At 35.6% G+C, this 23879-nt stretch overlaps 1 protein-coding gene across 7 annotated transcripts in view; it reads right to left on the reverse strand.

The window, feature by feature from the left end:
* Positions 1-23879, reverse strand: part of LanB1 (laminin subunit beta-1) — a 503856-nt gene that overhangs the window by 130691 nt on the left and 349286 nt on the right. For all 7 annotated transcript variants that reach the window (XM_090369708.1, XM_090369709.1, XM_090369712.1 and 4 more), the window contains 2 exons: positions 22982-23078; positions 8191-8382 (listed from right to left, as the gene is read on the reverse strand). In XM_090369708.1, the coding sequence (XP_090225834.1) occupies positions 8191-8382; positions 22982-23078 (289 nt within the window). The remainder of the gene's footprint in view (positions 1-8190; positions 8383-22981; positions 23079-23879) is intronic.

The following is a 23879-nucleotide window of genomic DNA, read 5'->3' on the forward strand; positions in this document are numbered from 1 at the left end:
AGATAAAGGAACCACTGGGTGACAGTGATCACAATGTACTGATATGGGAATTACTTAAAGATGTAACTACCATCAAGGCTAAAGGGAAGGGCTTTTGCTTTCGTAAAGATGACTACAGGGGTCTCAGACAATTTTTAAATTCTGTATAGTGGGATCAACTGATGATGTTATCAATGTTGAATTCTAAATGGGAGGCCTTCAGAGACTTAATCTTGGAGGTTACTAGGCTTTTCATTCCATCTAAGAAATACTGTTCAAGGTTCAGGCCTAAATGGATGTCAGATGATTAATGAGGCTCATGGCAGAGAAGAAAAATATATGGGATGCATATAAATTATCAGGTGACACAGAAGCCTGTGCTAAGCTTGTCTGTAATCATGTCGCAAAGGAGGTTAGGCAGGCAAAGGCAGATTACCAGAAATCGTTGGTAAAGGATGCAACGAAAAACAGCAAAGAGTTCTTTACTTAAGTAAACTCTAGAAGGAAATGGATGAATCAGATTGGACCACTTAACATAGATGGGTTGACTATTGATGTTATGCTCAGGTATCTGATAAAGTGAATTCACACATGAGGAGTTATACAATGAGGGGAATACCAGAGGTTTATCAAACTCTAACAGGAAGCTAAGTGATAATAATTGAGCATAACATGGAGGAGAAATTGTTGAAGTTAAACATAAGGAAGGCACCTGGGGTGGACAGGATCTATCCAGTTATATTAAAGGAGGAAGCAAAGCAAGTAAGCAAACCCTTAGCCATAATTATGAGAGCTTCCTTGAACTCAGGGGAGGTCCCCATGGACTGGAGGTGTGTAAAAGTATCACCAATTCACAAAGGGGGTTCTCAAGTTAACTTATGTTCCAGGGAAAATAATGGAGTCACTGGTTAAAGAAGCATTGTAGCATCATCTAGACAAGACTGCAGTAACAGTTAAGACACAGCATGGGTTTGTTAAATTGTTAAAGTCTTGTTTGACTAATTTGATTGGATACTATGATGTAGCCACAAAGGAACTGAATGTCAAAAATAATTTTGATATCATATACAGTAGATTCTCGATTTTCCGGGATAGATGGTAAAAAACAAATCCCGGATAATCGATTTTCCGGTTAATCCAAAAATACAGAAGTCCCCGACATATGTAAGAGATACATTCCAGGACTTCTTACTTCGTCGAGTTTTACGCAACTTAGGAATGACTAGTAACATATTGCTACTATATTATTATTGACAAATCTGAATTCCGCGCAATACTTGTTAATGTTTGACCATTTTCATACATACTTATTAGTTTAATTTTCTGATCCAAATCGACCGCTTTCCTTTTATTGGTAGATTTACTAGTAGCGCTGTCACTTATTCTCTTAGTCGGCACCATGATAACAGTCAATGAAATTTTCTGTAAATAACTCCACAGGGTTTAGGTGAAAAGTCACTATTATCACCCCGCGAGAGCTCACATTTTGCTAAAGCACATTTCTGGAGGTCACTACCATAGAACAATAAAAACAATTCACACGTTCCGTATTATTGGACTTTTCTGTTTGTGCATCTAATTATAAACAGGTGGTAAACTTGATCTTATTGTATTTGCGATAATACCGATAGCTGGAATTCTGTGTGTTTTTACATTATTATGGTGAAATGCGTTGCCCCTTCACTGAAATCTTCAGTCATATAAAAAAAAAAACCATAAATAAATTGTAAGAACTCTTCTTTCCTATTTTTTTTGCTTGTTACTTCGTATCTCACTTGTGCAATTTGTGCATGCAGTGATCATTATTGATTGCTTATTTCATTTATTTTTTTTGTTCGTTTTAAATTTTACAATCCTAAAAAAAAAAAAAAAAAAAAAAAAAAAAAGAGTGGAAAAAAATTTACGTAAATGCATAGTTATGTAAGTCGGGGACTTACTGTATCGGAAAATGTTCAGCAACCTACGTAAAAAATATGGCAATAGATAAAAAACGTACCACGCACTACTTGCGTGTCCAATATGATGCTTCCCTTTATTTTTTGCAATTTCGATTTTAAGTCTATATCTTTTCTATATTTTTTACGATGTTGCGTATGGTTTGGTCACCAACATTATAATGGTTCATTAGAGATTTAATGGATGCACCATTTTCAAAACTTTTGAATAATTTCAAATTTTTCTTTAACTGAAAGCGCAACTCTTTTGTGTTTACCCATCATTTTCGCGATTTCTAAACAAAAAAAAATTTTTTTACTATAAAAAAAAATTTCAACATCCCTGACATAAATAACAAAACAAAATTTGTCTTTTTGCGGTGCAACGGAATACAACAATCGACGCAACGCACTAAAACAAACTAAACATTTGTTCTCTTTCTTCTTCTTTTTTTTTTTTTTTTTTTTTTTGAGCGGTGGGAGTGAAGACAGCAGAATTGCAAGATAATAGGTACACTAATATCCCAATGATGACTTATAATGTCGCTTGTCGCTTTTTTATGACTTGCAAAACATCTGTCTATACCTATTCTATATATTACTTGAATTTTATGATTTCTGGTTGTTTTTTTTTTTTCTTTTCTTTTCTTTTTAATTTGGAATCTTGAAGTGTCCTGGTAAACCGAGAGTCTGCTGTACTTGGATTTCAGGAAAGCTTTTGATACTGTTGCACAAGGAAGACTGCTGTACAAATTGGAGAGGTATGGCATTAAGGGTAAATTTCTACAATGGATAAAGGGATGGTTGAGTGGGAGACGATAGAGAGTGGTAATCAATGGACACTGCTCTTCGTGGATAAATGTTATTAGTGAAGTTCCCCAGGGTTCGGTGCTAGGCCCATTGTTGTTTTGTATATTCATGAATGATATTGATGAAGGTATATCAAAATTAATGTCCAAGTCTGCAGATGATACAAATGTTGGCAGGGTTGTTAATGACAGTAAAAACAGTATGCTACTCCAACTGGATCTAGATAAATTGGGCAAATGGGCTAAGAAGTGGCAACTGAAGTTTAACATTGCCAAAGTACTGCATATGGGTAGCAATAACCCAAGAGAAACATACCAACTGTGTGGTACTACACTCAGGGAAGTGGAAAGTGAAAAAGACCTGGGGTAATTGTGCAGTCAAATATGAAGTCCTCTGAGCAGTGCAGATGGGCTGCCAGGGCAGGTCATGGAGTTTTGTCAATGATATATAGGAATTTTGCTAGCAGGGACAGGGAGGTGATTATCCCGTTATACAAGGCAATGGTCAGGCCACATCTAGAGTACTGTGTACAGGTCTGGAGGCTTCATTTTTGGAAGGATGTAGAGTTGCTAGAACGAGTACAAAGAAGGGCAACAAGATTGGTGAGGGGAACAAAGGGGGGCTCTGACCAAGAAAGGCTTAAGTTCTGCAAATTGCAGCACCTGGAGAGTAGGCATAGGCACCTGCAAGGTGATCTGATTGATGTGTATAAGGCCTTGAATGGGTTGAGTAAACTGAATGCTGATGGGATTCTTCCTCTTGCTCAGTTTAAGAATCTGAGGGGGCATAGATTCAAATTGAGAAAAGACAGTTGTGGAATAGATGTGCAGAAATTTGCCTTTAGCCAGCAGGTGGTTGATTGGTGGAAAAGACTTCCATCTTTTGTTGTGGAAGTTGATAGCCTAAATAAATTTAAGGCTGAGCTGGACAGGCATTTTGAACGAATGGAGTGGTGAAATGGGAGTTTTTTTTTTTTTTTTTTTTTTTAGCTGATGCTGCACAAGTTTCCTTTCTTGCATCGTATGCCTCTACTAATGCTAATGCTTATGCTAACTACTGGGTTAAAAAATATAATTAAAAAGCAACATGATGAATAAATACTATCCTTAGTATTAATGAGCAGAAATTCATACCAGAAAGTCAGGTATATTTAACCTCAGTTCCAGCTGGACAGGTATGGCCTGTAACATTAAACTTTACAACTCTAGAACAGATCTTTTCTAATTATGGAAGAATTAAGGTCAATTCTTTGGTTGGAAGAAAGAAAAAAAAAAAAGAAATAAAAAGTACCAAACTCCTTATTCAGAAAGCTTGGGACCAGAGACTTTCTGTATTTTTGGATTCTTAGAAAGAAAAATTAGAACACATGTACAATTTTTAATAAATAATTAAAAATCTAATATTAAGATTTATTTTATCTAAAAAGTAATATTAGCCATATAGTGCATGGAAGCCACAGGCTTTTGCTGCATTGGCTGGGTGGAAAAAGAAAAAAAAAAGCAAGTAGAATAAGAAAAAACATTATATGCATCCCTCCTCACACAGATAGCTATCTGGTTGACCTTTGAATTTATTCAAACTGTCAGCCTCAATACCTGTGAAGGCGAGCTGTTCCAGAAATCGACAACTCGCTAAAAGAAAACTTCCTACAATACCTTATACATGCCTGCTGTCTTCATATCATGCAGTAATCCGTTAACTGACTGCCAACATGACAGGGGATCTTATTGTAAAACAGTTTGTTTGACCTGTTTCATTTTCAGCCGCTTGAAATGAAACATGTTTGCATGTGTTGACACACTTGTAATTTCATTTTAGCATGGTGTGAATTTTCATATTTCAAAATGCTATTTCCCCCATCCTCCACTCACTCTATAGGAGTGGAAAGTGAGAGCAATGATTGCACAGAGTTTCACTGTCTGAAAATGTTTGTATTTATCACTTGTTTTCACCATCAAGAGCAAAAGATAAATTTCTTTTTGATTTTCATCAAACAAATATAATAAATTTTATTACTATCTATATTCATGGCATGGGTAAACTTGTTAAGTCATGCCTGCTGTCTTCATATCATACAGTAATCCGTTAACTGACTGCCAACATGACAAAGGATCTTACCATAAAACAGTTTGTTTGCCCTAAGTTTCATTTTCAGCCACTTGAAATGAAATACATTTGCATGCATTGACACACTTGTTCGAAATTCTCCTTTTGTGAGAGTGAGGAAGAAGTAATTCGTATGTGACATTGTAGTTTTTGACGGTGGATGTTCTGTGTACAGAGTATTCTACTCTGTGGTTCTGAAGTAGGAACACTTGTTTCCGAATGCATCTTTATGTTTACTGGGTGGGGTAGCAATGACTAAAAGACATATTGGACTTTTATGGAGGGTGATACTCTTACTTAAGCCAGCCCTACATTCACAAACTTTAAGTTCATGCCTGTTATCATAATTAACTCAATAGCATAGCAATTATCACATTAGCAAAAACTGCACAAAGCCAGATGCCTGAGCCTTTGCTGAAGTTTTCGTGGCATAAATGGCTTGAAAGAAATATCAGAAAGTTCTGAAAATTTCACATGTAGGGCCTACACACTTGCAATGAGATTTTAGTACTAGTTCTCAATGAACAAGTAATAAAACCTAAGGGGAAAGTGTGGGTCAGTGGTTTCCCCTACCCTGGTAAACAGTTTCGCAGCCTATGCTTCCTGACTGAGACTGCAAGAGTTAAATTCTGTCATGTAGGCATTGATTCTGCATTAGCTGGAAAGTAGATATGGCAAAACAAAAAAAAAAAATAAAATAAAATAAATAATAATAATAATAAATCAATATATTGATCATGTGGTAATAGAAAATCATATATTGATATCCTAGTGATATATCATAAAATACTGATATATTGAAAATTTATTTATTGTGCTCTTCAAGTTGTACTAGCAGTTCTTTAGTGGTGGGGGATAATAAAAAGAAGTATATATAAGAATTTTGTTCATATCATGTATCTAAACCCATACATCAATTTAGCAATATATCATTGCTAATGTAATGATGTTTAATTCAGAATACATTGAATAAATACAGTTTAACAAACTCATCCAGATAAGATGATCTACTGCCAAAGAAATCCAGCATGTCTGTACTTGACTACTGTTCCATTAACGTACTTTTTATAATCACATCAGAGAGATTCTAAAACAGTATATTCAATTGATATGGGTTACCAGTATAGGGTTCAGTCACATGATTATGTAATTGCAGTCTTATTTTTGTCAAATTTCTGATTATATGAAGCCTTGAGACATGGTACAATCAAACCTTTTATCACATAGTATGTAACTAGTCAGGGTGGAAGTGAATTTATTCAGAGGACCACTGGTCCTTGCTGATCACTCAAAGTGGTTTTGTTTCTGATTGTGTGCACTATGGATGAAGAAAAATATGGTAATTTTGCTCTCAATGAAAAAAGAGCTTTGTAGAATTAAAAAATGAAAAGATACCCTAACTGGAATATTTCAAGAAAATTATCAAATAAAACCAGAAATCAGATCAATGCTTTAAGTAAGTAGACTTTATTAAATAAGCATTTCTTTATAAACAATGCATATGATTACAACTTGTGCACACTGTTATTTGTATGCACTGTATGCACTGTTATTTGTATGCATAGAAGTAATGGAATTTGGTGTGAACAGTCAGAGTTAAATTTTTTAAAAATTTTAGTGATTCATTTTACAGCAATTTGTAAAAATTTAATATAATCAATGTTCCTCCATCACTTTGCTTTCCATACCTGCTGTAAAAGGTTCTGGCATAAGGACCTTCACTAGGTGGGGAATGATTATCAGCCATGGCTAAAAGAGACTAACAGCTTACAGTGAGAAAGTTACTTGAAATTTTCAGTGTGACTGTAGATTAACATTGATTCAGTTTCTCTGTCTTTTTGCAAAAAGACAGAGAAACTCTATGTAACCAATTATATTACAAAGTGACACAGAGGAGTCAAATTCAGTAAAAAAAAAAAAAAAAAAAAAAAAAAAAAGTCAGATTTTCCATTATAAATCCAGAGAATTAGCAGTTGTTCATCAGTATTCAAACAGAAGAAAACTTTAACCAAATATACACCTAACAGTCATTGTTAAGGAAAAGGAAAAGATTATCACCAGAGATGAAGACCACAAAGAAAACTTGAACACATAAAATCATAAAATATGAAATTAAAAAATATATGATGCATACACATGTTAATCTGTTTTAATATTTTACAACACAGATTAACATGGTAACTGCACATCACGTTGGCACACATGCATCACTGGATTTTTAATCCACTTGGACACAAAAAAACCACCCAACTCTAAGAATTGTTTTCTTCCAATTTGATGAAAGAAAAACCTGATATTTTTCTCAAGCAGTCTTCACCAACGGCTGACTAATTCAACCATAGAGAGAAGAAAGCTCACAAATGTCTCTGCCCTCCCTAGTCCAAATTGCCTCAATGCTGTAATTGTTGAATTCAATTTATAAAGGTTGTAGGTCAAGCTGGCAGTAAAGGTGTTAAAAGTGAAAAAATAATATAACATACTAGTAGCTTCTGGAGTGATGCATCCCTTTATCAACGAGTGAATACTTGCTTATTGCATTATACTTTCTATAATACTGAAACTAAAGTAACAGGAAAAGTACAAAAAAAAGGAAGGAAAACTTTGAAATTGGCAAGTCAGTCACTATTTGGGAATACACAAGAAATATGGGTGGTGTAGAGAGAGAGAGTGGACTATTATTTTTCTGCTATTCAATCAGTTGAAAATCAATGAAATTGTGTAGGAAGTTTTTTCTGGTTTTCTGAAGTTGCAATTATGAACAGTTTCAACTTGTTAAGGTGATAAATCTACATCTAAAAAACCTTTGTCGCAAGCAGTTTTGAAAGAAGTTGCTTGTTCAGCTAACCAATGTCCAAAATAAGGACTTTCTTTCTAGAAAAATTAAATTCAGAAATGCTAGCTATGAAGGTTTTCATTTTATGATGAAAGACTGTGCAGTATGTAGAAGAGAATTGCTAGAGGTTGGAGAAAATGAACAATTCAATATGAACAGTTCTAGACATGCTCTAGAAAATCAAGCCTATAACAGTTTGTTTAGCTAGTTTTGTACTCATGTGGGGTATGTTTAACAAATTTACAAAAAAAGGGAGATATTAAGGCTCCACTGTATCTGCTTTTTATATTTGTATTTTTTATACAAAATTAATTACAAATGTTTGGAATGAGAAAATGGTCAAAGTATGATTAACCCAAGCCTTGTCATATTTTATTAAAAGGAAAGAATTGATTTAAAGCACTGTAAATCTGACTTCAGCAAAAAATTAGTGCAATCAATTATTATAGATTAGTTATATGACTGTTTACAAATTCTGTTTTGCACAAATTTAATTTATGAAGCAGGAGCACAATTTTAGAGCTTTACCTTTCAACTCTTGAAGTATACGATCCCAATTGTCAAAACATTCTCCACAGGGATCACAGTAAGGAGACTGACCAGTGTAACCCCGTGCACAACGATCGCACCGTTCACCAGCAATACCTTTAAGGCACACACAGGATCCATCCTCTCTTTTACACTGAAGTGTAGAAGAACCATCTCTATTGCAGTCACATGCTGAAAAAAGGAAGTGACAATTAGGAAAAAACATTTTCTGTACAATTCTAACAAATAGAGAATTAAATAAACTGCCCATAGAATAAAATAAAATGCTTCTTTTGATAGAGAACAGCTATATATGCAACTTACTAAGTGGTAATATTGCTACATTAGAAACGTGAAATATGCTACACTGGCAACTATCTAGCTTGACCTCGTGATAGTGGGCCCAGTCAGTGATAGCTCACATTGGGTAATACTGCTGTTAATAATTTTCTATGTATATTTATTATTTATTGAGAATTTCTCAAAATTTTTTATAAATTTCATTGCAACCTTAACGTTACTTTCAGTTATTTAAATATTTTAAATAATTATTTAAAAAAGCTAAAAATATCTTCCAGTATTTTAATATACTTATTATTAATGAAATTAGTATAAATTTTCTAATGAAATTGATACCTACATGTAAAAATTATACTTGCTTAATTCTAAATGGCCTGCAATAGCAACTGATGATTTTTTTTGTTATAAAAGGAAAAGATTAAAAACATGACTCATAGTACAAGTTGAAAATAATTTGCACATCTGAAGTCAGTGGACATTACACAAGATGTTGCCAAATTTGGCAAGATCTGCTTGTGAAAAAAAAAAAAAAAAAAAAACAGCTGTATTTAGAAGTTCTGCACAAAATGTTATTTCCATGGATGCCACCAAAGTAAAAAGAATGAGGCAATGTTATGAAAAGAATGGAAAACTCTTAGCCATTTAGATCAAGGATATAAATGAACAGCACATGCCTATGAAAGTGAGGATAATTATAGACAAGGCACTGAGTTTACATGTATGAGTGAAACAAAAATTTGGCAAAAGTGTGAATAAAGAAACTTATAAAGCTAGTCGTGGAAAGGTTTTATTGCTTTAAATGCAATTTCCTGTTATGAAGAACTTTACAGAGAGAAAAATAAATAAAATAACTGAAAATCAGTTCTTTCTTTAAGAAAAATGAGGCCACAGTATCTGCATCCTTGCAGAAATAAACAGGTGATGTTTTTGTTTATTTATGGTTTACATTACATGAAGGTTAAACTAAGGAGAAAAACAGTTGATGACTTCTGCTGTTTTATTTAATGTGCATAATTTGTGTTCTTGAGAAATACAGTTGGCGACTTGAGAACATGAATTATGTGGGAGAGAAGACAAGATGCACATGGAGTGAGGAGAGGATTGACTACCAATTGCTTTTCTGTTAATTAATAATTTTTATATTTTATTAAAAGTGATAAATATGATCTCAAATAATATATGCTTTTTATACAAATAAAATGATTTTTCACCTTCAAAACACAACTTGCATGCAACACATCACATGCAAGTCAGTACATATGGAGGTTGATTGGTCCAGTTATTCACAGTTCTAGGAATGTAACTATGATGAACAACAATGAGGACTTCCTGTAATAATATGATTTACAAGAAAAAACATTTAGTCCATATGAAAAAAAAAAAAAAAAAGGCCTATTTTTGTATGTAATATGAAATACAGTTCCCATATGCTTACATAGCATTAGTCATTAAAAAAAAAATATATATCCACTTCATTTGCCAATCCTGTCTAATAATTTGTAAAATTCTTCTTTAAATTTAATTCCAATTACCCCTCATCCACAACACCAATGGAATTTTCTTTCAACATCAATTACTCTCTGGCTAAAAGCAAATTTATACATATCTATCTTGCAATCATTCATTTCCAATTTAAGGTTATCTCCCTTTGTGTGTGCACCAACCATGTTCAGATTTCCTTACAGATGCCTATTTCCAGACACTGAAATTCACAACTCAAATCTTCCTTGGAAAGAGTAACTTTTTGTGCCCCGACTAATTTTATTGTTCTTCTTGGCACCCTTTCCAACCAGATTTTTTTTTTTTTTTTTTTTTGATTTGGTAGTTGTTGGCGCATCGGCTTCTGTGGCCATATTGCACCTCCAAAGGTTTTTGCAGTACAGTGATCCAAGCCCGAGGCGGGAATCGAACCCGCGACCTTTGGGTTGCCGGGCAGGTACTTTACCCACTCGGCTAGCCCGGTCGGCTTCCAACCAGAGCTGGATTTAAACTTGTTGTGGCTCAAAGCTATAACATGTATGAGGCTCTTCTCTCTGTTAACCCTGACAACATTAAAAAAAGGATTTTAAGATGGAGCAAGGCCCCTTGTAATGTGAGGCCCTAAGCGATAGCTTGTTTAGCTCATATGTAAATCCGGTCCTGGTTCCATCAGATCTACATCCTTCCTAAAATGGGGTTTCCCAAACCTATGTGCAATAACTTAAAATGTGTCCTAACCATTTCATTATACAATAGAACAATCAGCTATTGAAATAAAGTCTGAGATAAGCATATTATCAAAGAACTTTCTGCTACTAGCAAAGTATAAAATATGAACTTTATTATAAAATTAAAACACAGAAATAAAATATATATACACAGTTAACATTAAAATACAGATTAAAAGCAATTAAGAATGATAAAATAATGCAATGCAGTAGCCTTTGGAGAAATGTGCCCCTTTATCAACTATTAAAATAATTTGCAGCAAACAATCATAATATATTAGGAACACATACCATTGGATAGTATGTGACATACAACTCATATGGGGACCACCCATCATGAGTTGTATCTGTCACATGCTTGCTGATCAAGTCTTTTCCTGTTATATAATAATTTTTTGCTCTATCATCTTTTAATAGTTGGTAAAGGGGTATGTTATACAGAAGTTATTACCCTCTACTGCTATTTTTGATCTATTCTCTTTTGTTTTATTGCTTTTAATCTATATTTTAACTGTAGATATATATTTTATTTGTATATTTTAATTTTATAATAAAGTCATATTTCTAGAGTCTGTTGATTTCTTCTGTAATAGAAAACAATCGTCCTTCTCCCTGCTGGCAAAATCCCTGTATTGACAGAATCGCAAGAGCTGCCCTAGAAGTCTGTCCACACTGATTAAATAACTTCATGTTGAACTATGCAATCAGTGTGAACAGACTTCTGGGATTGTTGCTAAACAAATGTAGTACTGCATTTTTCAATGTTATAGCTCAACCGCCATTTTTAGCCCATTGACCTAATTTATCCAGGTGTTGTGGGAGTAACAACATATGCCATTCATATCTAGTAGGCCAATGTGATTCATCCCTTTCCATCTAGGGCTTCACAGAAGCTAAGAATTATTTGCTACTTTTCTTCACATTCTTAGCCAAAGACTTCTCGTTATCTACCTTTGCATGCTTAACAACCTCGGTAACTTGACTGTTGATTAGTTTATAGTTACTATAGATTTCTATGTCCCCTGAAATTTATAATCCTCTCATGCATTTTTTTTTTTTTTGCCAATAGTCTCATCAGTTCATCTAATAAACATTTAAGTCTAAACCTTGAACAATATCTCTTAATTGGTATAAAAAGCTTAGTAACTTCTTCAATTATGTCCCTGAACATTTAACGTTTAGTACTTGCATTGTTTGTAGTTAACAACACAGTTAGTCCAACTAAAAAGAATTAAAAACCAAGGCCATTCTAATCATCTTTTCAAAAAAAACATCTCTTCCTTTATTCTTAACAGTACAGGTGACCCCCGCTTAACGCTGATAGTTCGTTCCGGAAAAACAGAGCGCTAAGTGAATCCGCGCTAAGCGAGCGCCGTATTCCCATAAGGTAACATATGTATTTGTGAGTTGCAGTCTATTCCATAGGATATTTTCTAATCAGTAATAAATGGTAGTGAAAATATGCACCAATGTCGATTAAAAATATTTAATATTCAAAATTTTGTACATATAAAATATTCTACATTATATACACATATAATTATGAGGTAATTAACTAACGAAAATCATGAATTTATTAACTCGACAGCACAAGGCCCTGTGCTGTCGAGTTTTCGTATCTTTGGACTGAAAATTTGTCGATTTTGGGTTGTGCTTTGGCCCCCTTTGTGAGTTGCGGTCTATTCCATAGGATATTTTCTAATCAGTAATAAATGGTAGTGAAAATATGCACCAATGTCGATTAAAAATATTTAACATTCAAAATTTTGTACATATAAAATATTCTACATTATATACACATATAATTATGAGGTAATTAACTAACAAAAATCATGAATTTATTAATTCGATGGCCCCGTGCTGTCAAGTTTTCGTATCTTTGGACTGAAAAATTTGTCGATTTTGGGTTGTGCTTTGGCCCTCTTCCTCTCATTGTACAACATCATGTAGGGATTCATTTCTTTCTTCAAATTTCTTATTACCTTGGCACTTCGTTCCATGTCAGGGTCGTTCTCCCGGAAATAATCACACATTTTTTCGAAGTGTTCAAAAGCTTCACTAAGTCCTTTTGCAGTCAGCGACTTCATCGGTTCTTCATCTATAGTATCTTGATCATCATCTCCCTCAATAGCAAGCTCTTGTTCTTTTATAATTTCCATTAGTTTTTCATTAGAGAGGCCATCCCTGTCGTTGTCGATCATCTCTTGTACATTGTCTTCGTTAATTTCGTGTAATCCTGCTTCTTTTCCGAGCTCAACAATTTGTGTTTTAACATTTTCAACGGAATCATCAGGTTCCTGGGAATGCTTTATGCAATTTTTCCAAACTTTCCTCCACACTCCATTCATGGTTTTCTGAGTCACTTCATCCCAGGCACTTGAAATGTTGTAGATGGCGGTTTTAATGTTATAGGATTTCCAAAACTCCTTTAAGCTCGGTACATTTTCAGTGTTGATGGCTTTAATAGCTTGGGAAAAGGTGTTCCTTATGTAGTACACTTTAAATGTGGCAATTACTCCTTGGTCCATTTGTTGGATCAGAGACGTAGCGTTTGGAGGAATGTAAAAAAACTTTTACGTGATTGTTCAAGTCTTCTAAGCTCTCTTTGCTTGGGTGTCCTGGCGCATTATACATGATTAGAATTGCTTTATAACCAATGTTATTTTTTGCACAATATTTTTCCACTGCAGGACAGAAGAACTCAGCATACCAATCAATGAAAAGCGGCCTGGTTACCCAAGCTTTTTTATTAGCCTTCCAGATTACAGGTAGGTTTGATTTAGCTAAACCTTTAAGAGCCCTTGGATTTTCGGAATGGTAAACTAAAAGGGGTTTTAATTTAAAATCCCCCGCAGCGTTAACCCCCAACAACAAAGTTAACCGATCCTTCACCACTTTGAAGCCTGGCATGTTTTTTTCTTCTTTCGATATGAAACTTCTTTTAGGCATTCGTTTCCAAAAAAGACCTGTTTCATCTGTGTTAAAAACTTGTTGTGTTAATAACATCCCTCTTCAATAATTTTAACAAATTCTTTTTTCAAAGTTTCGGCTCCTTGTTGATCTGCACTTGCAGCTTCTCCCTGTATTGCTACGTTGTGCAGGTTATAGCGCTTTCTAAATCTATCAAACCAACCCTTACTAGCGTTAAATGGTTCCACATTTTTTTCGGGGTGAGCTTCCTTTAAATCTTCATATAGGCTCTTCGCTTTTTCTTTAATAATAATTGAACTTAGCGGAATTCTACGTTGAATGTTGTCTTCGATAAAATTATGTAGAAGTTTCTCCATTTCAATCATAATAGCCGGCCTAAACCCGGTCAATTTAGTTGGCTGCAGGGGAACAGCTGTTTTTCCAGCTGCTAAAATTGATTCTTTATTTTTTATGATTGTTCTTACAGTTGAACCTACCAGTCCTAAATTATTGCACACATCCACTTGTCTTTGACCGGAATCAATTCTCTTCAAAACGTCTAATTTAATTTTCAAACTCAATGTTTTTCTTACCTTTCCAATCTTTGCACCACGTCCAGATATTGTTGCTTTTTCATTCTTATCCGCCATAACTCTCTGCAAATGTAACTGCGTTGCACTGATTGTGATACGATGTTCGAGTACAGTAAACTGTCTGTATGTCTAACACTGTATGCACTGAATGATATCTAGAATTCCTCTGGCAAGTGAGCTGAAGACGGTGACAAATGTTTTATTTATCTGAAAAGTTCGATTTTACCGTTCAGTAAAATCAAATGGTTGTTTACTGCACGAAAAGTACTGTAATCAATTATGGTGTGAGTCATGGAGAATGTTTATGGAATTTCCAAAACAGTAAAACAAACAAATTTTATGTACTTCGGGTGACCACAAGGTCAGAGGAGTTCAGAAGATAAGAGAATACTGTACAAGAAACAGCACCGCATTTAGCACTCATGGGATTGATTGTGTGAAAAACATTTCGCAAGTTATAGTTCCCACAGTAAAACAAAAGAAGAGATAGGGGATAAATCTATTTTTAGTATCTTTCTATTACAGGTCAGAACAGAAAATGCAGACTTCGTAACAACATATGACACTGGATGGTAAATTTTTTCAGCTTGTGTACTAAAAAAGAATTTCTCCCTTGAAACTATCCATACCAAGAAAATAGAGCATATTGAAAGTTTCAATTTTGTACATAGAGTAGAAATTATAAAAATAATTACTGTAGTTAATTTCATGGTGGCTATTTTCTCCTTTTGCCTAAAAAAAAAAAAAAAAAAAAAAAAAAAAAAAGCTCAAAACATACTGGACTGAAGACGGATTTGCCAAAAATTCAATCTGTATGCTAGTAAAATAGTGTTAGAGTGAGTTTTGACAGCGTTATAGTTAGATACGGGCTATAATATAAGAACAGCGTTATAGCGAATCAGCGTAAAGCGAACCGCGTTATAACGGGGGCCTGCTGTAGTTATATCTTTAATTAAATCCCAGATAGTTCCCAAACTTTTTGAAAATATCCATTTCAACAACACAGTAAGTCTTTGTGACCCAAGTCAATTAGACTGGAGTTTGAGCCTGTGACCACCAAATAAAGAGGATGTGGAAAGGTCAGGGAATGATTACTGCATATCCTTGGAGCAATATGGCCTTAGTTGCTAATGCTCCTAAAAACCAAATAACAACAACCCAAGTCAATTGAAATACAGAAAATATGTTCTCCACCACAAGAAAAATTTCCATTATGTTAAATGCACCCAATGAAGGTTATTTTCATATTATACAAAAAAAAAAAAAAAAAAAAACCCTACTCTTTTTAAACTGATCATGTTTAGTCTTTAAATGCAGTTGTGATTTATTTGGTTTCAGTGAGTCACTGGAAATTACAAAAACTTTGATGTGTATGATGCATTACAGCCTTTCTGACTCCTGCTATAATTAGACAGGCCTATCTCCAATCTGATTTCTATCTCCAATAATATATCAGCTCTATAATTTCAGCGACTGCTGAGAGTCATCGCAGAACAAGCAAATACATGGACTATGTTAGAGTAGCTAAGAATAAGAACACGTGCATACTTATGTGTACACCAATGCTAGGAGTATAGTAAATAAATTTGATGAATTTGAGGCATTGGTCAAAACTTCAAAGGCAAATATTGTTGGGATATCAGAGATGTGGTGTCACACATATATAAGGAATGCAGAATTGGAATATTGGGGAGTACAATGTGTACAGAAAGGATAGGAAGGGAGGAGGGGTTATGCTATTAGTTAAGAAAAACAAAATCTAAGGAAGTGCAGCCAGTTGACATGGGTGGACAGTGCAGTGTTGAGTAGGAGTTAAGCAAAATTGAGAGGAGTGTGTTATAGGCCTAATGACTCTGATGAGTATAATGAACAACTGTACAGAGAAATAGAGTGGGCCAGTAAATCAGATTGTCTTATAATGGGGATTTCAATTTCCCACATATTGACTGGAACTTGTGGATTGGTCACTTACACACCAGCAAGACTTTTGAGGATTTATTGAATGACTGTTTTCTACAGCAGCATGTTCAGGAGGCAACCAGAAGGAGTAATACTCTTGATCTGATTATCAGTAGTGATTCTTCATGCATTATGAATATGCAAATACAGGAACCACTAGGTGGCAGTGAACACAGTGTTCTGATGTGGGATTTACTCAAAGAGACGACTACCATCAAGGGTAAATGGAAGGGTTTTTGCTTTTGTAAAGGTGACAACGGTGGCCTGAGACAGTTTTTAAATTCTATACATAGCAAACAACTGATGATGCTACCAACAGCAAATTCTAAATGGGAAGCATTCAAAGAATTAAACTTGGAAGCTACTAGGCTTTTCATACCAACCAAGAAAGGTTTCAAGTTCAAGGTTTATGCCTAAACGGACGTCAGATGAACTAATGGGACATGTGGCAGAGAAGAAGAATGCATGGGATACATATAAATTAACAGGTGACACAGAAGCCTATGGTAGATATAAGCTGGTCTGTAATCAAGTCACCAAGGAGGTTAGGCAGGTAAAGGCAGATTACGAGAAATATTGGCAAAGGCGCAAAGAAAAACAGCAAAGAGTTCTTTGCTTCCCACAGGAACTAGTAGTTGTTGGTGACTCTATTGTCAGGGAAATGGGGAACATGGTATGTAAAAAAAGGATAGGTTGAACAGGATCAGGGTATATCTGCCAGAGGCAAAGGTTGATGACGTTGTAGAGCAGATATCATCTTTTAAGGGCACAAAAGGTGATATTGTTTTACAAGTTGGCACTAATGATATTAAGAGTAGGAGACCGGCGGAATTACTTAACAAGTACAGGTCACTGTTGAAAAAAATCTGTGCATTAGGGTTGAATTTGAAAGTGTCTGCAATTCTGTCCAGACACGATAGGAGGGAGTATATGATGAGAGCTTTGTCGATCAATTCGGCCCTGGAAAGATTGTGCAAGGCTCAAGGGATAGAATTTTTTTTAGCCTGGTCTGTACTTGTTAACAGGAGAGACTGCTTCTACAGGGATGGGATACACTTAAATAGAAAGGGTGCAAGAATATTTGCTGATGCTATTGAGGCAGTATTAGATGGGTAGGAAAACTGCTAGCTTTGGGATGTGAAAGTGACTCTTGCACTGCTTCTATTGGAATAAGCAGTAACCTGGAAAACAAGCTGCAGGATATTTCAGAGACTGCTGGGAGTCATTGTGGTGCAAGTAAACACATGAGTTGTGTTAGGGTAGCTAAGAATAGGAACAGGTGCATGTATACTTGTGTGTACACCAATGCTAGGAGTTTGGTAAATAAATTTGATGAATTTGAGGTATTGCTCAAAACATCAAAGGAAGATATTGTTGGGATATCAGAGATGCGGTGTCACACAGATATAAGGAATGCAGAACTGGAATTTAGGGAGTACAATGTGTACAGGAAGGATAGACAGGATAGGAAGGGAGGAGGGGTTATGCTATTAGTTAAGAAACACATAAAATCCAAGGAAGTGAAGCCAGTTGACATCGCTGGACAGTGCAGTGTCGAGTCAGTTTGGTGTGACATAAGCATTGGGAGATCAAAATTGAGAGTAGGAGTGTGTTATAAGCTTAATGACTCTGATGAGTATATTAAGAAACTGTACAGGGAAATAGAGTGGGCCAGTAAATCAGAGAGTCTTATAATGGCAGATTTTAATTTCACAGATATTGACTGGAATTTGTGGGTTGGTCACTCACACACTAGCAAGGCTTTTGTGGATTTATTGGATGATTGTTTTTTACATCAGCATGTTCGGGAGGCAACTAGAGAGAGTAATACTCTTGATCTGATTATCAGTAGTGATTCTTCATGCATTAAGAATCTGCAGATAAAGGAAACACTAGGTGGCAGTGATCATAGTGTGCTGAAGTGGGATTTACTCAAAGAGGTAACTACCATCGGGTAAAGGAAACGGTTTTTGCTTTTGTAAAGGCGACTACGGTGGTCTGAGACAATATTTAAATTCTATACAGTGGGATCAACTGATGATGTTACCAACAGCAAATTCAAAATGGGAAGCATTCAAAGAACTTATCTTGGAAGCTACTAGGATTTACATACTAATTAAGAAAAATTGTTCAAGGCTTAGGCCTAAATGGATGGCAGATGAACTAATGAGACATATGGCAGAGAAGAAAAATGCATTGCATGGGATACATATAAATTAATGGGTGACATGGAAGCCTATAATAGATATAAGCTGGTCTGTAACACAGACCAGCTTGTATCTATCACTGGTCTGTAAGTCAGAAAGGAGATTAGGCAGGCAAAAGCAGATTATCAGAAAGCTTTGGCAAAGGATGCAAAGAAAAACAACAAAGAGTTCTTTAATTATGTAAACTCTAGAAGGAAAGGGATGAATCAAATTGGTCCACTGGATATTGATGGCTCAATTGTTGATGATCCTGCTCAGGTGCCTAACAAACTAAATGAGTATTTTGCATCTACATTCAGACGTGAGGAGTTATTCAGGGAGGGGAATGCCAGAGGTGAGTTAAACTCTGGCAGTGAGCTAGATGATTTTGTAATAACTGAGAGGAAAGTGGAGGAGAAATTGTTGAATATAAACATAAAAAAGGCACTTGGGACGGAATGGATCTATCCAGTTATATTAAAGGAGGCAGCAAAGGAAGTAAGCAAACCCTTAGCCATAATTATGAGAGCACTCAGGGGAGGTACCCATGGACTGAAGATGTGCAAATGTATCTCCAATTCACAAAGGGGGATCCGAAGGGTGACACGAGTAATGACAGACCTGTTAGTTTAACTTCTGTTCTAGAGATATTAATGGAATCACTGCAGGATCATCTAGACAAGACTTCAGTTATAGTTCGGACACAGCATTAGCATTAGTAGAGGCATTTGATGCAAGAAAGCAAGCTTATGCAGCATCAGCCAAAAAAAAAAAAAAAAAACCCACTTCACCCCTCTGTTCGTTCAAAATACCTGTCCAGCTGAGCCTTAAACTTATTTAGGCTATCAACCTCCACTACAAGGGATGGAAGTCTGTTCCACCAACCAACCACCCGCTGGCTAATGGCAAATTTCCGCACGTCTATCCTACATCTGTCTTTCCTCAATTTGAATTTATGCCCTCTCAGGTGATTATTCTGAGCTAGAGGAAGAATCCCATCAGCATTGAGCATGCTCAAACCATTCAAGGCTTTATACACCTCTATCAGATCACCTCGCTGGTGCCTAGTCTCCAGACACTGTAATTTTCAAAACTTAAGTCTTTCTTCGTAAGAGCACCCCTTTGTTCCATTCACTAATCTTGTTGCCTTTCTCTGTACTCGTTCCAGCAGCTCTACATCCTTCTTGAAATGAGGCCTCCAGACCTGTATACAGTACTCTAGGTGTGGGCTGACCATTGCCTTATACAAGGGAATAATCACCTCCTTATCCCTGCTGGAAAAATTCCTGTATATCATTGACAATACTCCATGAGCTACTCTTGCAGCCCGTCTGCACTGCTCAGAGAACTTCATATCTGCCTGCACAACCACCCCCAAGTCCCTTTCATTCTTTACCACTGTCAGTGTAGTACCACAGAGTTGATACGTTGCTCTGGGGTTGCTGTTTCCCATGTGTAGTACTTTACATTTGTCAATGTTAAACTTCATTTTCCACCTCTCAGCCCATCTGCTCAACCTTTCCAGATCCTGTTGCAGCAGCGTAGTGTCAGTAGTGTCCTTGACAACCCTGCCAACCTTTGTATCGTCTGCAAACTTGGAATTAAGCTTGATATACCATCATCAATATCATTTATAAATACAGAAAACAATAATGGACCCAACACTGAGCCCTGAGGGACTCCACTAATAACATTAGTCCATGATGAGCAGTGTCCATTGATTACCACTCTCTGTCTTCTCCCCCTCAACCACCCCTTTATCCATAGCAGCAATTTGCCTCCAATGTCGCACTGCTCCAATTTGTGTAGCAGTCTTCCATGTGCAACAGTATCAAAAGCCTTTCTAAGATCCAAGTATATAATATCAAAGCTATTTCCTGCATCCAGTTCTTTTGTGACTGCATCATAGTATCCAATCAAACTGGTCAGGCAAGACTTCCCCTTAACAAAGCCATGCTGTGTCCGAGCTATAACTGAAGTCTTGTCTAAATGATCCTGCAGTGCTTCTTTAACCAGTGCCTCCATTAATTTTCCTGGAACAGAAGTTAAGCTCACAGGTCTATAATTACTTGTGTCAGCCTTTGATCCTCCTTTGTGAATTGGGGTCACATTTGCACATTTCCAGTCTATGGGTACCTCCCCTGAGTCCAAGGAAGCTCTCATAATTATGGCTAAGGGTTTGTTTACTTCCTTTGCTGCCTCCTTTAATATAACTGGATAGATCCCATCCACCCCGGGTGCCTTTCTTGTGTTTATCTTCAACAGTTTCTCCTCCACTTTACTCCCAGTTATTTCAAGATTCTGTAGCTTACTGCTAGAGTTGAATACACCTCTGGCATTCCCCTCGCTGAATAACTCCTCATGTGTGAATGTCGATGCAAAATATTCATTTAGTTTGTTAGCTACCTGAGCAGGATCATCAACAGTTGACCCATCAATATCAAGTGGACCAATCTGATTCATCCCCTTCCTTCTAGAGTTTACATAAGTAAAGAACTCTTTGCTATTTTTCTTTGCATCCCTTGCCAAGGATTTCTCGTAATCTGCCTTCGCCTGCCTAACCTCCTTTGTAACTTGGTTGCATATCAACTTGTATCTATCATAGGCTTCTGTGTCATGTGTTAATTTGTAAGTATCCCATGCATTTTTCTTCTCTGCCATATGCCTCATTAGTTCATCTGACATCCATTTTGGCCTAAACCTTGAACAATATTTCTTAGTTGGTATGTAAAGCCTAGTAGCTTCCAAGATAAGTTCTTTGAATGCTTCCCATTTTGAATTTGCTGTTGGTAACATCATCAGTTGGTCCCACTGTATAGAATTTAAATACTGTCTCAGTCCATCGTAGTCGCCTTTACGGAAGCAATAACCCTTCCCTTTACCCCTAATGGTAGTTACCTCTTTGAGTAAATCCCACTTCAGCACACTGTGATCACTGCCACCTGCAGATTCTTAATGCATGAAGAATCACTGCTGATAATCAAATCAAGAGTATTACTCCCTCTAGTTGCCTCCCGAACCCCTCATGGGTTTGTTAAGGGGAAGTCTTGTCTGACCAATTTTATTGGATACTAAGATGTGGTCACAAAGGAACTGGATAAAAAAATAATTTTGATATCATATACTTGGATCTTAGGAAAGCTTTTGATACTGTTGCATATGGAAGACTACTGTTCAAATTGGAGAAGTATGGCATTAAGGGCAAATTGCTGCTATGGATAAAGGGATGGTTGAGTGGTAATCAATGGATACTGCTCATCATGGACTAATGTTATTGTGGAGTCCCCCAGGGTTCAGCGTTGGGTCCATTGTTGTTTTCTGTATTTATTAATGATATTGTTGAAGGTATATCAGGCTTGATGTCTAAGTCTGCGGAGGATATGAAGGTTGGCAGGGTTGTTAATGACACTAATGACAGTATGCTACTGCAAGAGGATCTAGAAACGTTGAGCAGTGAGGAGATGGGCTGAGAGGTGGCAAATGTAAAGTACTGCATATGGATAGCAGTAACCCCAGAGTAATGTATCAACTCTGTGGTACTACACTCAGGGTGGTAGAGAATGAAAAGGATCTGGCACTAATTGTGCAGTCAGTTTAAGCAGTGCAGACGGTCTGCAAGAGTAACTCATGGTATCTTGTCAATGATATACAGCAATTTTTCTACATTTTTCTAATGTATAGCATGTCTCAGTTAACTGTATATTGTATAAAACCGAGATCTTACGATAAATGTTGCAGTGTTGCTACTGATAACATAGTTAACACACCATCATCACGAGGCTATTTATGGCAGGTCATTCATTGGTAAATTCAGCCATAAATTCAATGATTTCATGAACTCCTCAGGATAAGTTCTACTAATTTTTATAAACATTTATTACAATTTTCTTTAACTGACTGCATAACTGCTTTTTCTCCAGTAAGAATAGGACGCCATTACTTTAACATCTCTTCTGAACTAAAAACAACCTCATCAATAGAAACACAGAAAAGTGGGATAACAATTAAAATGCCACTCAGTTATAACATCAAGAATATTGTGGACCCCTCAATGATGCCATAACCAAGTTTAAATCTAGTAATCCTGCCACTTGTCACTCATTTAGAAAGGCTTGTGTTGAAATACAAGATCAGAGTCGTTTTGGATTTTTCAGTCCATACAACATGTAAATTAACCCCAAGAAAAAAAAAACACTACTACAGACACAATATACTAATACAATAAAGTCTTTAATTAAAATTAAATACTTTTTATGCGCCATAAAAAAGTATTTAATGTTAACCTTGTCAACATATATCCAAACATTTATATATCAAATCAATGAGAAAACTAAATCAATGACAATGGAAACTTCTGTCGGGATGTTGCCATGGTATTACTACACTAGAAATTTGTACACAAAGATTTCAAAGTGATGATAATGAAAAGATTAAATTTTAGAAATTACTACTTATTTGTGTTTTATGAAAGATGTGTAGCTAAAATGCCAATAACTTGTGGTGCCCTACTTTGATACCATCATCACATTGGTAATTTCAACAGATTTTGTATTTTCCATAATAAAGATTTTGTACATTTTTGTGCAGAAAAGTAATAACATGGATTTAAAATATATGATAACAATAATAAACTCACGGAAACATTTAACCTTTGGATTTCCCCAGAAATTGGCCTGGCACTCGTTACATTTCCTTCCTCCATTGCCAGGTTGACAATGACACTGTCCATCAAACTAAAATAGAAAATCTTAGTATTATTATTATTGCTTCAAAAGTAATTTATAAATATTTGGCATTACCTTAAAAACAATTTAAATAAAATGAAATTTTAATTCAATTACCTAAAAACAATTAAGTAATTAAATTTGATACAATTGTATTCAGTACTGTGTAGAACTCAATGGTAACCTAATAATGGCAAAATATACCGACATCACCTATGTATTATATATCGGTGATAACTGCCATCATTAAAAAATGTTAGTTAAATTTAGAAGCATTTTCTATGAACTTCTAAATGGAGTCACAGCAGCAGGGCAATTCAGAAAAGTAAACATAGATAGAAGGTAATTAAAAAATGTAAATCTTATTAAGTATTACATGTTTTCATTTTTGATTATAATAATTACAGGAAAATGTTTTTACTGACATTTCTGGAAATAATAGAAACACTGGTGATAGAGGCTGTCAAAATTCAATTTCAGACTGCATACAGCTTATCATTCTGATCATTTATGTAATACTGTAATGCAAATGTGGACACACATTACAGTGTTACAAGATACCATTATCGTTTGTTCACTTCTGAACTTAGTTGTAGAGGCAAGGCTGATACAAATTACATAGATACAATTTTTAAGTATCAATTGAAGGTAAGTGACAAGGCTATTTTAATCCTTCCAAGAGCCAATCCTGTCTTGTCTTTTGACAAAATGAGATCTATTTCACATGTGCTTACTTTCTAAACTTAATCTCCAGAGAAGCAGAACTCTCTAATTTTCTTTACAATCATGTTACCTCAGATTGTAAAAAGT

Source organism: Mastigoproctus giganteus, chromosome 3 (assembly GCF_048544385.1).
Source record: "Mastigoproctus giganteus isolate SK-2022 chromosome 3, ASM4854438v1, whole genome shotgun sequence".
In the NCBI taxonomy this organism is placed as follows: domain Eukaryota; kingdom Metazoa; phylum Arthropoda; class Arachnida; order Uropygi; family Thelyphonidae; genus Mastigoproctus; species Mastigoproctus giganteus.